This window comes from Schistocerca cancellata, chromosome 2 (assembly GCF_023864275.1).
Source record: "Schistocerca cancellata isolate TAMUIC-IGC-003103 chromosome 2, iqSchCanc2.1, whole genome shotgun sequence".
NCBI lineage: Eukaryota > Metazoa > Arthropoda > Insecta > Orthoptera > Acrididae > Schistocerca > Schistocerca cancellata.
In genome coordinates, this window is record NC_064627.1 from 198,676,178 (window position 1) to 198,689,091 (window position 12,914).

The 12,914-nt window shown below is 41.4% G+C and overlaps 1 protein-coding gene across 1 annotated transcript in view; it reads left to right on the forward strand.

The window, feature by feature from the left end:
• The window catches only part of LOC126161517 (diacylglycerol kinase eta), a 641,720-nt gene that overhangs the window by 375,059 nt on the left and 253,747 nt on the right, over positions 1–12,914 (forward strand). The window contains exon 4 of the mRNA XM_049917424.1: positions 7,165–7,264. Within this exon, the coding sequence (XP_049773381.1) occupies positions 7,165–7,264 (100 nt within the window). The remainder of the gene's footprint in view (positions 1–7,164; positions 7,265–12,914) is intronic.

A 12,914-nucleotide genomic window follows, 5' to 3' on the forward strand; every position in this document is an offset into this window, starting at 1 on the left:
CAGATGTAACCAAGATGGCGGCGATGACGTCATCCAAGATGGCGGTGATGACGTCATTCAAGATGGCGGATTTTTGTGGGAAGTTTGAATTTTGGTGGGAAGATGGTTCATTGGGTTCCTCTACTAACCTAACCCCCTCCCCCCGAAAAATGGCGGGAAGTTCAAATTCCAACAGGATAATGCATCACACCACAGTTATCTCTACTGAGCAAAGAAAATCGCGGGAGGATAAGTCACTTGGGCTACCTCCACTAACCTAAGTCACCCAACTGCCATTTCCTCCTATGAACTGGCGCCAAGTTTGAATTTTGACGGTAAACAAAGGTCATTTGGGGTTTTGATGCCAATCTAAGAAAATGGCGCCAAAGAAAGAACACTTGTACTAATGTAAGTCATCCGACTGCCACCTCCTCCTACGAACTGGCGTCAAGTTTTGGTGGTAATGAAATGTCACTTAGCGTTTCGCTACCAACCATAAAACACTGCAGGAAAGAAAGCTCACCTCCACTAACCATAGTCAAACGACCGCCACCTCTTCCTAGGGATTGGTGGGAAAAGGAGTCAGCCTGCACTGGGCTGCTGGAGAGAGGAAGGAGTGTACTTTATTTATTCTCAAACAATTTATATAGGGGTGTATCATATTTATCACAGTGATACAGACCACACACTCTGACATGCCAAACAACATACAGACCTGCAAACTACTCCTAAATAACTCATGTATAATGCTCTACACACGCACTTGCTAATTGTAAACTGTCAAAAATAATGCATTGCACAGCCTACAGACATGCAAACCACTCGTAAATAATGCAATACATATACGTCCAGAGAGCCAAACAACTCTTAAATTGTCAAAATAATAATCTATCTAAAACATTCTGCAAACATGCTTGCTAATCCTCAACTGTCGAAATCATGCACCAGTCTTTAATTAAGCAATTAGAGACAGCACCACCATCCAGTGTGTTCGCCAGGAGGTCCGCACTCCAACTGATCGAGTACTCAGTACCACCACCACCACAGAGCACTGTCGTCCAAAATGGCGTTCATGATGTCAGGTGATGACTCAAGTACCATTGTCCAAGATGGCTTCAAATAGTGTGTTCACCACAAGTTTTGGGCCTAGTACTCAGAACCATCAGCAGAGAGCACTGTCGTCTGGTTCGTGATGTAACCCAAGATGGTAGGGGGTAAATGGTGGGAAAACGACTTTGCCTGTGGTGAGCAGGAGTTTTTATTTTGCAGGCAGTGTCTCCACCATGAGACCTAGACTCCAATGACCTAGTACACAATACTGCCACCAGAGGGTGCTGTCATCCCTCCTGTGACGTAATCTGAGATGGTGGTATGTAGGGGGAAAATGGCACGAAAATGACTCAGCCTGTGCTGGGCTGCTGGAGAGAGTAAGGAAGGAGTGTCCTAGGCTTCTATTTATTTTGAAATATTTTATTTAGGGATGGAGTATATTTATTACACTGGTACAAAACACATGCTGGGGTTACGCCACACAGCCCACAGACATGTAAACTACTCCTAATTTTCCAAAATAATTTCAGTACAGACCTGCAAACTGCTCTAAATAATGCTGCACAGTGATGTCTAGGCACGCTTAGTACTTGTAAACTGTCCAAATAGTGCATGGCACAGCCTATGGGCCCCCTCGCAAAATAATGCGATCAACACGTGCAAGCACCACTCCCCCATACCCTATCCACTGGACTGCACTGGAGGATACCGACAGCCCCATGAAGTGATGAAGCCATCAGCTGCCAAACCACTCACAGATGCCCGCATGCATGAGGCAGCAACATCCCTTTCGTACTTGGTATTTGAAGAGAGCAGACGCTTCAAGCTGGACCGTGCGCGTGGGTTCGTCGCTACCCTCCCTCTAACGGCGAAGACGCTGCAGAAATCCGTTCCAGAATAGCACAAGCTGCTTCCTCCTTAGTGATTCTAATGGACCATGCGTGATGTGTGGATGATGCATCGCTGCACGTAGCTACTTACCATCGCAAGCGCATCTAGCAACATTCTCAATGTTATACTGAAGCCACATTGCTATCTAAAATAATAAGCAAGTCAACTATATTAATTTTCGTACTGTCCCAGAAATACTTAACCTGCGCTTTTGTAGGAGTTTTCCTGTTGTCTCAGCTTGTATACGCCGAAATTCTTGCCCTAACAGAACCTGTTTACGAAAATAGCGCAGAATAACGTCGAACGCACTGTTCACAGCGCTCCTAACATGTTACCCTTCCTACTCTCAACATACGCAAATGTTCTCACCGCTATGTAGAGGCTCCTATTCCCAGCACAAAGGATGTGAATGAATCGATCATTAGTATTGGCTCTTATCGAATTTACCCACCGAATTACTAATGCCTCCGGCATCGAAGCATCATCCACCTTTTCTTTCTTTCTGCAGACGGGACTTTCAGCAGTACAATTATTTTGCACAGATCGCTAAATTGCATTGACAGTTATACCCGCAAACTTCTTTACGGATCATCAAATACATACTACACTCACAAGAATATTGGAAGCCAGGAGCATATTTACCAGTGTAAATACAATTAAATATTACGATTGCTGCTACAGTCTGACACCGATCGATGTACAGGTAATACCTCCACCCCCTCATATTCTTACGGATTTATGGGCAGCCCTGCATGATTAATGGTGTCAGTTTCATCCAGCACTGTTTCAGACATTAGTCGAGTCCATGTCACGTCGTGTTGTGGCACTTCTCCGTGCTTGCGGCGGCATTACACGATGTTAGGCAGGTGTACCAGTTTCTTTGGCTCTTCAGTGTATATGGCTGGTGTCTGCCCTTTCAGACATCCATGTTCGCTCATCTGTCATCTGTCACCGTTGAGTCCAATGCCCCAATGCTACTAAATGTTGGATATGTGTTTCGTCATGAACTGAATACAGTTGCTGATCGAATGAATGGTTCCCGTTCTATCGTCCGCAGCTCGTGGTCGTGCGGTAGCGTTCTCGCTTCCCGCGCCCCGGTTCCCGAGTTCGATTCCCGGCGGGGTCAGGGATTTTTCTCTGCCTCGTGATGACTGGGTGTTGTGTGATGTCCTTAGGTTAGTTAGGTTTAAGTAGTTCTAAGTTCTAGGGGACTGATGACCATAGATGTTAAGTCCTATAGTGCTCAGAGCCATTTGAACCATTTTTTGAACCTGTTCCATCGTGTGTCCGAAAGGGCACACACCATCCTACATAACCTTTCCTAGCGAACTTTGCGACTGGAACATGTAAATTTGGAGTCGGGTACCTTGCAAGAGGCCATTGCTTACACGGACGTACCAAGGAAGGACGTGTCGAATCCACGGCATGCAGAATCGTTGCTGTATTGCGTAACAAAGGTGTAGCAACACGCTGCTAAGAATTTGGTCTTCATTTGGCTTGTCAGTCTGTATCCTCCATATTATCCCAATCACTTTATCTACTGTGCCTTTCAGCCCATGGTTTGGCTTAAATTTACAGAAGGTCAAATGAACTCCCACCATCATAATCTCAAGGACACAGAAAGACCTTGATTTAGTCGAGCTAAGCACAGTCTGTATGCGGAAAGTCGCAGCTGGAGCTTGGAGCTATTCTGTTTGCAGTGTACCAAAGCGTCTCTGCGGCTGATATTTAGTTCTCTCTTTCTCTGAGCTGATGCTAATCAATGTTACTGTAGAAAGCTATGACTTTTGTTAACTTTTTCATTTGTCCCAAATAATTTCTCCAGAAGTGTAATATGCCACAATTCTGCCCTCTTTAGACAAACACTTCTCTCCATTCGACTATAGGATCGCTTCCCGATGCGAGGACTGAGGCCATTGTGGATTTCGAAATACCGCAATGGTTGTTTGGTTGTATTAGGGAGAGGGACCAAACAGCGAGGTCATCGGTCCCTTGAAATTAGGGAAGGATAGGGAAGGAAGTCGGCGTGTCGTTTCGAAGGAGCCATTCAGGCATTTGCCTGAAGCAATATAGGGAAATCACGGAAAACCTAAGTCAGGACGGCCGGACGCGGGTTTGAACCGTCGTCCTCTCGAATGCGAGTCAAGTGCGTTAACCACTGCGCCACTCGTTCGGTTCCGCACTGGAATATTTTCTTTCTAATAACGCTCATCAAATTTAATTGGCACTATTCCGGAAATAAACATTCGAAAAACGTCATTTTTTTTAGGATTCGATTAACGAATGTTCTAAATAACCAAACAGCATTGAGAATTACGATAACTATTCGTCTAGAGAACAATCAGTTTAATAAGCCACAGCTGCAAAATACTAACACGAATTCTTTACAGACGAATGGAAAAACTAGTAGAAGCCGACCTCGCGGAAGATCAGTTTGGATTCCGTAGAAATACTGGAACACGTGAGGCAATACTGACCTTACGACTTATCTTAGAAGAAAGATGAAGGAAAGGCAAACCTACGTTCCTAGCATTTGTAGACTTAGAGAAAGCTTTTGACAATGTTGACTGGAATACTCTCTTTCAAATTCTAAAGGTGGCAGGGGTAAAATACAGGGAGCGAAAGGCTATTTACAATTTGTATAGAAACCAGATGGCAGTTATAAGAGTCGAGGGGCATGGAAGAGAAGCAGTGGTTGGGAAGGGAGTAAGACAGGGTTGTAGCCTCTCCCCGATGCTATTCAATCTGTATATTGAGCAAGCAGTAAAGGAAACAAAAGAAAAATTCGGAGTAGGTATTAAAATCCATGGAGAAGAAATAAAAACGTTGAGGTTTGCCGATGACATTGTAATTCTGTCAGAGACAGCAAAGAACTTGGAAGAGCAATTGAACGGAATGGATAGTGTCTTGAAGGGAGGATATAAGATGAACATCAACAAAAGCAAAACGAGGATAATGGAATGTAGTCGAATTAAGTCGGGTGATGCTGAGGGAATTAGATTAGGAAATGAGATACTTAAAGTAGTAAAGGAGTTTTGCTATTTGGGGAGCAAAATAACTGATGATGGTCGAAGTAGAGAGGATATAAAATGTAGACTGGCAATGGCAAGGAAAGCGTTTCTGAAGAAGAGAAATTTGTTAACATCGAGTATAGATTTAAGTGTCAGGAAGTCATTTCTGAAAGTATTTGTATGGAGTGTAGCCATGTATGGAAGTGAAACATGGACGGTAAATAGTTTGGACAAGAAGAGAATAGAAGCTTTCGAAATGTGGTGCTACAGAAGAATGCTGAAGATTAGATGGTTAGATCACATAACTAATGAGAAAGTATTGAATAGAATTGGGGAGAAGAGAAGTTTGTGGCACAACTTGACCAGAAGAAGGGATCGGTTGGTAGGACATGTTCTGAGGCATCAAGGGATCAACAATTTAGTATTGGAGGGCAGCGTGGAGGGTAAAAATCGTAGGGGGAGACCAAGAGATGAATACACTAAGCAGATTCAGAAAGATGTAGGTTGCAGTAGGTACTGGGAGATGAAGAAGCTTGCACAGGATAGAGTAGCATGGAGAGCTGCATCAAACCAGTCTCAGGACTGAAGACCACAACAACTACATTCGTGTAGAGCAGCGTTTCTTAATCTTTTCTGAAGCTGAACCCTTTTTAATATCCACTTTTACCTACTTGCAGAACCCGTGGTTTTTTCCTGTACTATGTTTTAACGCAACATTCTGCAAGTAGGTTATTACAAAAATATTTATATGCTTCAAAAAATAATTTAAAAGTAATACCAAATTTCTTAAAGTACTAGCTTTAATAAAGAACGTAACCAAATATGACTATTAAATCTAATTTTAATGAGAAGGGTAGGCCCACTTCTTATTTTTACACGGGACAGAATATCAGGTTCTGTAGATAGAGGTAGAATTCTCATGACAGATTCGGCGGATAGTATGTTGCGGTATGTATTTGTTTCGACACATAAGCGAAGATCTATGTTTTGCATATGAATGTCATTTCAACAGTTAAAAGTACCAGCACAGTCTATTGCTGCAATTGAGGATATTCATCTTCTTGAACCGCGATAGAACTCTGCTCACGGCATTAATTTATATTTCTACTTCCAGCGCAAATGCAATAAAAGTTTCGCATTCAGCTGCTGACACTGTCGAATGGCGTGTATTGACAATGACTGAATATTTAATCCCACAATTCATTTTGATATTTAATTTGGTTTCATTTGTAAAACACGGATTGAAACCTTTTTTTCAAACCTTTCAAGTGCTGTATAATTTTCCAATAAATGTGTCTTTCATTTCAACCCCCAACCTCTTTTAGAAAGATTGTTGTTGTTGGTAAGCAGCCACACTTACTGGAGCGCACACAAATTCTCCAAAATTCATTTTTCTTGAGAGCAAGAATATTTTCTTGAGCGATAAGTACTCTCACTTGTTTGCCTTGAAGGATTACATTTCGTTCATCGATGTTTGTGAAAATGTCACTCAAATAGGCGGTGAAGCAGCCAATTTCTGTAAAGTAATCGATCGGTCAATTCGAATTTATGTTCTAAAACCTCGCCCTTACCTGAAAACAGGGGATAGTACCTTTCCTCGAGAATTTAAAAGAAGATATATTTGACGCACGTCGCATGTCCTCGCATACTCCATCCAAGGCGAATCTTCAATTATTATTACATGTCCAGCTAAGGTTAACAGATATGCTATTGAGCATTTTATTGTGTGTTGTCTTTTTTATGACGTAACAATCATCAGTGAGCGCTGCATACATGGACATGGCCATGTGCACAAGGTGCTTTTCGATTGTAAATGTTTTATTTATGACAAACCTTTAAATAATGTGCTACACTTTATCTTCATGACAAGTTAGCATGAGATCCAACCCATAATGAACACATTTTACAACAACAATTTTTGAAGACCTAAAGATAAGAGCAAAATGTGTCGTAACCGGTTGTTTGTAAATAATTAAATATTTATGCGATCATGACTTGAAAAAGTTTTTACTGATTAATTACCTGTTGCATGTACTTTTAATTGTGGCATGATGAAACAAACACTATCAGTGCCATTTCTTAGTAGTTTGCCATATTAACATCTTTTGTGTAGTTCCAGATAACAATTTTTCAGTAACTAGTTTCTTATATGGCTTTGGTTTTCTCTGCTGACAACACAAATAATAATGATTTCTAATTTGACATTAACTCAAAATTTATTATTTTTTTCTAGAGTGGAGAGAATCATGACTTTCTCTCAGGGCAGCACCGTTGGTATGCAACATCCCATGCTCGCCCCACTTATTGCAATGTCTGCAGAGAAGCTTTGTCAGGTGAGTGCCACGGAAAACTAATGTGTGTGTGTGTGTGTGTGTGTGTGTGTGTGTGTGTGTGTTTCTCCATTGAGCAAGTGTTCACAAAAGCAGATGTTAAATGACCTCCCATCCTGTCCTTTACAAAAGTTGGACATGTATTACATTGTACTGAATGAATGCACCCCAGGTTTGAGAAATTTGTCAGTTGGAGGTTTCTCATTATGCATAAAGAGCACAGGAATGTCATGCATTTTTTGAACAAATGAACTTTACCATATGAAATGTCACCAAAAAATGGGTTCATAGTGTATTTCTTAAAAATATGGCCTATTTTTATTGATTGTTACATTCTTGTTGGTGTTATTTTTATAAAGTTTCTGTACATGACTTGTATGATATCTGTTTTTAACTACTATATACTTTAGGTTAATAAGTTCAGTAGTGATAGCAGAAGGAGTGACAGGAAGGGGCACGAATAATGTTAACTGTTGTGGTTAGTTTCCTGTAATTTTGTAAACTTCTACAGATAGAAAAATTAATTTGTCAAAACCAGTAAAGTGAAATAAAAATATCTGTGTAACTCACAACTGAAAAATAACAGCTGTGAATAAAATGATATATCCTTATCTATATTTACAAATGCTGTAAATGTAGATTTGCCATTCTTTAACCTATGTAATAAGATTAGTCTAGGTCAGTACTGCCTTGCATGTTCCTCCATTTCTCTGGAGCCCAAAGTAATATCGGAGTTTGGCTTCTATCAGTTCTTCCATTGTTCTGAACATAATTTGTGTCAATATAGTGTAATCATGATGTATCAGACTTATAGTTCAAGAAAAATAGTCATATCTGTCAACACCTGCCTTCTTTGCAATTGGAATGATTACTTTCTTCTTGAAGTCTGAGGGTATTTCACCCATCTCATATATCTTACACACCAGGTTGAATAGTTTTGTCATGGCTAACTCTTCCAAGGATCTCAATAATTCTGAGGGAATGTAATTGACACAAGGATTCCTGTTTCGACACAGTGCTGGGTCAAATTCTTCTCAAAGTGTCATATCTCTCATCTCATTTTCATTTAGCTCCACCTTCCTTTCAACAATATTGTCTCCAAGTTCATTTCCTTTGTAGAGCCCCTATATAAAATCATTCCATCTTTCAGTTTTTGCCTCTTTGCTTAGAACTGGCTTGCCATCTGAGTTCTTCTTATTCGTACAGTTGCACCTCTTTTCTCCAAATGTCTCTTCACTTTTTCTATTTGTGATCTGTCTTTCCCTTACTTATGCATGTTTCTACACCCTTTCATATGTCTTATAGACCCGCAATGCATTCATGAACCTTCCCTACAGAAGCCTTAGTCCCACAGAATTATCAGTCCTTTCCAAAGGCCTCACCTTTTCCTCCACTCCCAAATTCAATCATGCAGGACTAGTTAAAGACTTTTTCTCCTTCTCCCGGTTCCTACAGTGGAAACACTTTTTCACAACCAACCCGACCAATCAGACTCAACCAAAGATCAATATTGAACCTTGCCTAACTCACTTCACTCCTCTATCTAACTGTGATCCACACCCGCTACCTCCAAACCACCCCCTGTTAACTTTCCAGAATTTCTTAACCTCAAATCTTGCCTCACCTCTTTCCCCAAATCCCTCAACATGCAAACTAACCTTACATCTGCAGAAAGAACTGCAGTCCACCATCTAAAAACTTATCCCAACCTTACAATCATACCTGCAGACAATGGCTCCACCATCGTTGTTTTGAACAGCAAGGATTACGTGTCGGAAGGACTCCATCAGCTGTCAGATACTTCCACCTACAAACTTTACCACAGTGACCCCATTCCAGTAATCCAGCATGATCTCCAGTCACTACTCAAATCCTTAGGCCCATACCAGAACCTCTCCCCAGAGTCCATCTCTCTACTTACTCCAACCACTCCCTGCACTCCCACCTTCTACATGCTTCCTAAAGTCCATAAACCCGACCACCCAGGACACCCCATTGTGGCCAGTTACTGTGCCTCCACTGAGAAAATCTCTGCTCTTGTAGACCAACATCTGCAACTTATTACCCGGAACCTATCCTCGTATATAAAAGATACCAACCATGTCCTCCACCGACTCACCACGGTTCCTGTCCCTTTACCACACGGTGCCTGCCATCCATTCCATACGAAGAAATGCCTTCCATACAGCCTAGCCACCCATTATTGTCACATCTGCAGTGGTGAGCAGTCCCTCTCAAAATATACCGATGGTCTCACTGAAGCCTCCACTGACCGTAATTATCCTCTCAACCTTACGCAAAAACATATCTCCCGTGCCTTATCTTTCCAGTCCTCTTCCACCTCCCAAAGTCTCACAGTCTGGCCACAGAGGAGGATTCCGCTCATAACTCAGTACCATCCGTGAGTGGAGCAACTGAATTACATTCTCCACCAGGGTTTTGATTACCTCTCGTCACACCCTGAAATGAGAAATGTCCTGTCCACTATCTTTCCCACTCCTCCTACAGTGGTATCCCACTATCCACCGAACCTACATAATATACTCGTCCATCCTTACAAAACCCCTGCTCCCAATTCCTTACCTCATAGCTCATACCCTAGATGCAAGACCTGTCCCATACATCCTACCACCACCTACTCCAGTCCAGTCACTAACATCACCAACAGAAGCAGGGATACATGTGAAACCAGTCATGTAATTGACAAGCTAAGCTGCAACCACTGTGCTGCATTTTATGTAGGCATGACAACCAACAAGCTGTCTGTCCACATGAATGGCCACCGACAAACTGTGGCCAAAAAACAAGTGGACCACACTGTTGCAGAACATGCTGCCAAACCTGATATCCCTAATCTCAATCACTGCTTCACAGCCTTTGCCATATGGATCCTTCCCACCAACACCAGCTTTTCTGAATTGCACAGGTGGGAACTTTCCCTGCAATATATCCTACCTTCCCTTAACCCTCCTGGCCCAAACATTCGTTAGTCACTGTCCTCACCCATCCAGCCCCCTCTTTGTTCCCATTCCAGCACTACACAGCCATCATCTCTCCGCCACACCCAGTCTTTTAATTTCTTTTATTTCTGTCTTTTCAACTACTTACCCTCTCCATCTTCTCTCCTGCCGTCTGTCTAAACTGCAGCACTTCACTGTCCACCATCCCCCACCATACTGTCACTCCCCCTCCCCACCCCAGCCTCCTCCTTACCCCCACACAGTCACCACTCCCATCATGCACTGGTGCTGCTGTTCATAGTGTGGTTTCAGTTGTCTGAGACTGCAGACGTGTGTGCAAGTTGCGTTTGCGTGAGTTTGTGTGCATGTGTGTAAGTGTATCTATTGCTGACAAAGGCCTTCATGGCCTAAAGCTATAATTGTGTGAATCTTTTTGTTGTGCCTATCGTGACTCAGCAGCTCCGCCATATGGTGAGTGGCAACTTTCCTTATCTAATATTGTTACATTCCGTCCTGGATTATCCATTGTTTGATTTTTGTTCTTACTTTATCATTCACATTTTCTATCAGTCTTATTTTTTAGATGTCTGTACCCTTTTCATGTGCTTCATTTGGATGAATTTTTACATTTTATCCTTTCCTCAGTTAGATTCAGTATCTCACATGTTATTTAAGGACTTCTATTGTACTTTGTCTTTTTACCTATTTGATCCTCAGATGGATTCACTATTAAATCTCTCAAAGCTGCCTAATCATCTTGTTCTATGTTCTCATCCCCTGTTTCAATCAGACATTGCCTAAAGCTCCCTCTGAAACTCTCAGTAGTCTAAGTGTCTTTCAACTTATCAGGGTCACATCGCCTTAAATTTCTAGTTCAAATCTGCTCCAGGAAATGTCTTATAGTTGAAAATCGATTTCGTAATATCTGCCTCAATATTGTATAATTAATCTAAAACCTACTAGTGACCCCAAGTCTCTTTCGTGTGTACAACCTCTTCCATTATTCTTAAACCTAGTGTTAGCACTGACTGTAGCCTGATCCATGAATTATGGCAGTTCGTGCATGTTGAGGCACGAATGTTGATTGTATTGTTGCCAGTTCCAAACAACAGTTTTGGTAGGCTCATGCACATATTTTGCACTTGAAATCCTGCAAATTATGTGTCTCACTTGCTTATGCAGAATTTGTTGCTTACTACCACCATCGTGATGATAACCTGCAACAGATGGAATAGAAATTCACTAAGCAACTTGCTACAGGCACATTAAATGGTCGCTTTAGCTACAGCATTCACAACAGAGCGCTCAGAACACTCCTGAACATTCACTGAATGTTGGAGAATGCATTACATAGGTGGGCAGAACAACCTAAACTCGATGCCATCTTTCCTGACTCAAACTATACATTAAGCTCGAGTCAAAATTCTTCCAAGTGGCTTCCTCTTTCATTCCTTTCCCCCAGTCCAAGTCCTCTTACTATTTTCCTTCTCTTCCTTTTCCTAATATGGAATTTAAGTCCCCATCATTATTAAGTTATTTTCTTCCTCAACTATTTGAATAATTTCTTTTATCTCATCATACATTCTTTCAGCCTCTTCATCATGTGTGGAGGTAGTTGGCATACGAACTTGTACTACTGGGATGGGTGTTGACTTCATTTTATTGTCTATGATGATGTGTTCACTGTGCTGTTCATAGTTGCTTATGAGCTTTTGTATTGCTTATTCATTATTGTACTTACTCCTGCATTAGCCTTATTTGATTCTGTATTTATAATCTCATACTGATTGTACTGGAAGTCTTGTTTTTCCTGCCATTACACTTCACGAATTCACACTGTATCTAACTTCAGCCTACTCATTTCCCTTTTTTAAATTCTCTACCTTCCTACCCAATTAAGTGATCTAACATTTCATGCTCTCACCATAGAATACCTGTTTTATTTTTCCTGATGATGACATCCTCCGGAGTAGCCCCCACTCTGAGATCCAAATGGGAGACTATTTTACGTTCAAACTATCCCATCATCAGTCATCATTTAACCACACAGTAGAGCTGCATGCCCTCAAGAAAAATTATGGCTGTAGTTTCCCCTTGCTTTGAGCTGTTCACATTACTAGCACAGCAAAGTTTTAACATGACTTAAGTGAGATCAGTCAAGCCTCTATAATGCTGACCATGCAACTACTGTAAAGACTGCTGTCTCTTTTTCAGGAACCATGGATTAACCTGATCGCTCCACATGTACCCTCCATCATGATCACCCCACCTCAGCAAGGTCCATAGATCATGGGGGGATCAATAATTATATTGGCCAGACTTCCAAAAAGAATGTAAATTTTCATTGTATAGTGTAGAACCAGATGCATAGTGGTATCAGACAGTTCCCTTACAAAATTACAATTTCATAGAGTGCACCAGCAGTTCCCTCTTGGTAAAGGATTAAATTATTTTTATATGAAGCACAATGCTGTTATTTTGTGTGTGTATTTCTAAGGAATACAGGATCTACAATATATCCTCGAAAAGTCAATCGGGCAGATTTATTCATGTTGATTGCTTTATAAAACTATGGAATAATATACCCTCCTTTATTAAGTTCATCAGGAATTCAAAACACAGTATAAAACTGTTGTAGAATGAAGTTTTCACCCAGGCCTTTTGCTGATAAGCTGTTCACCATGTGGGTAGAG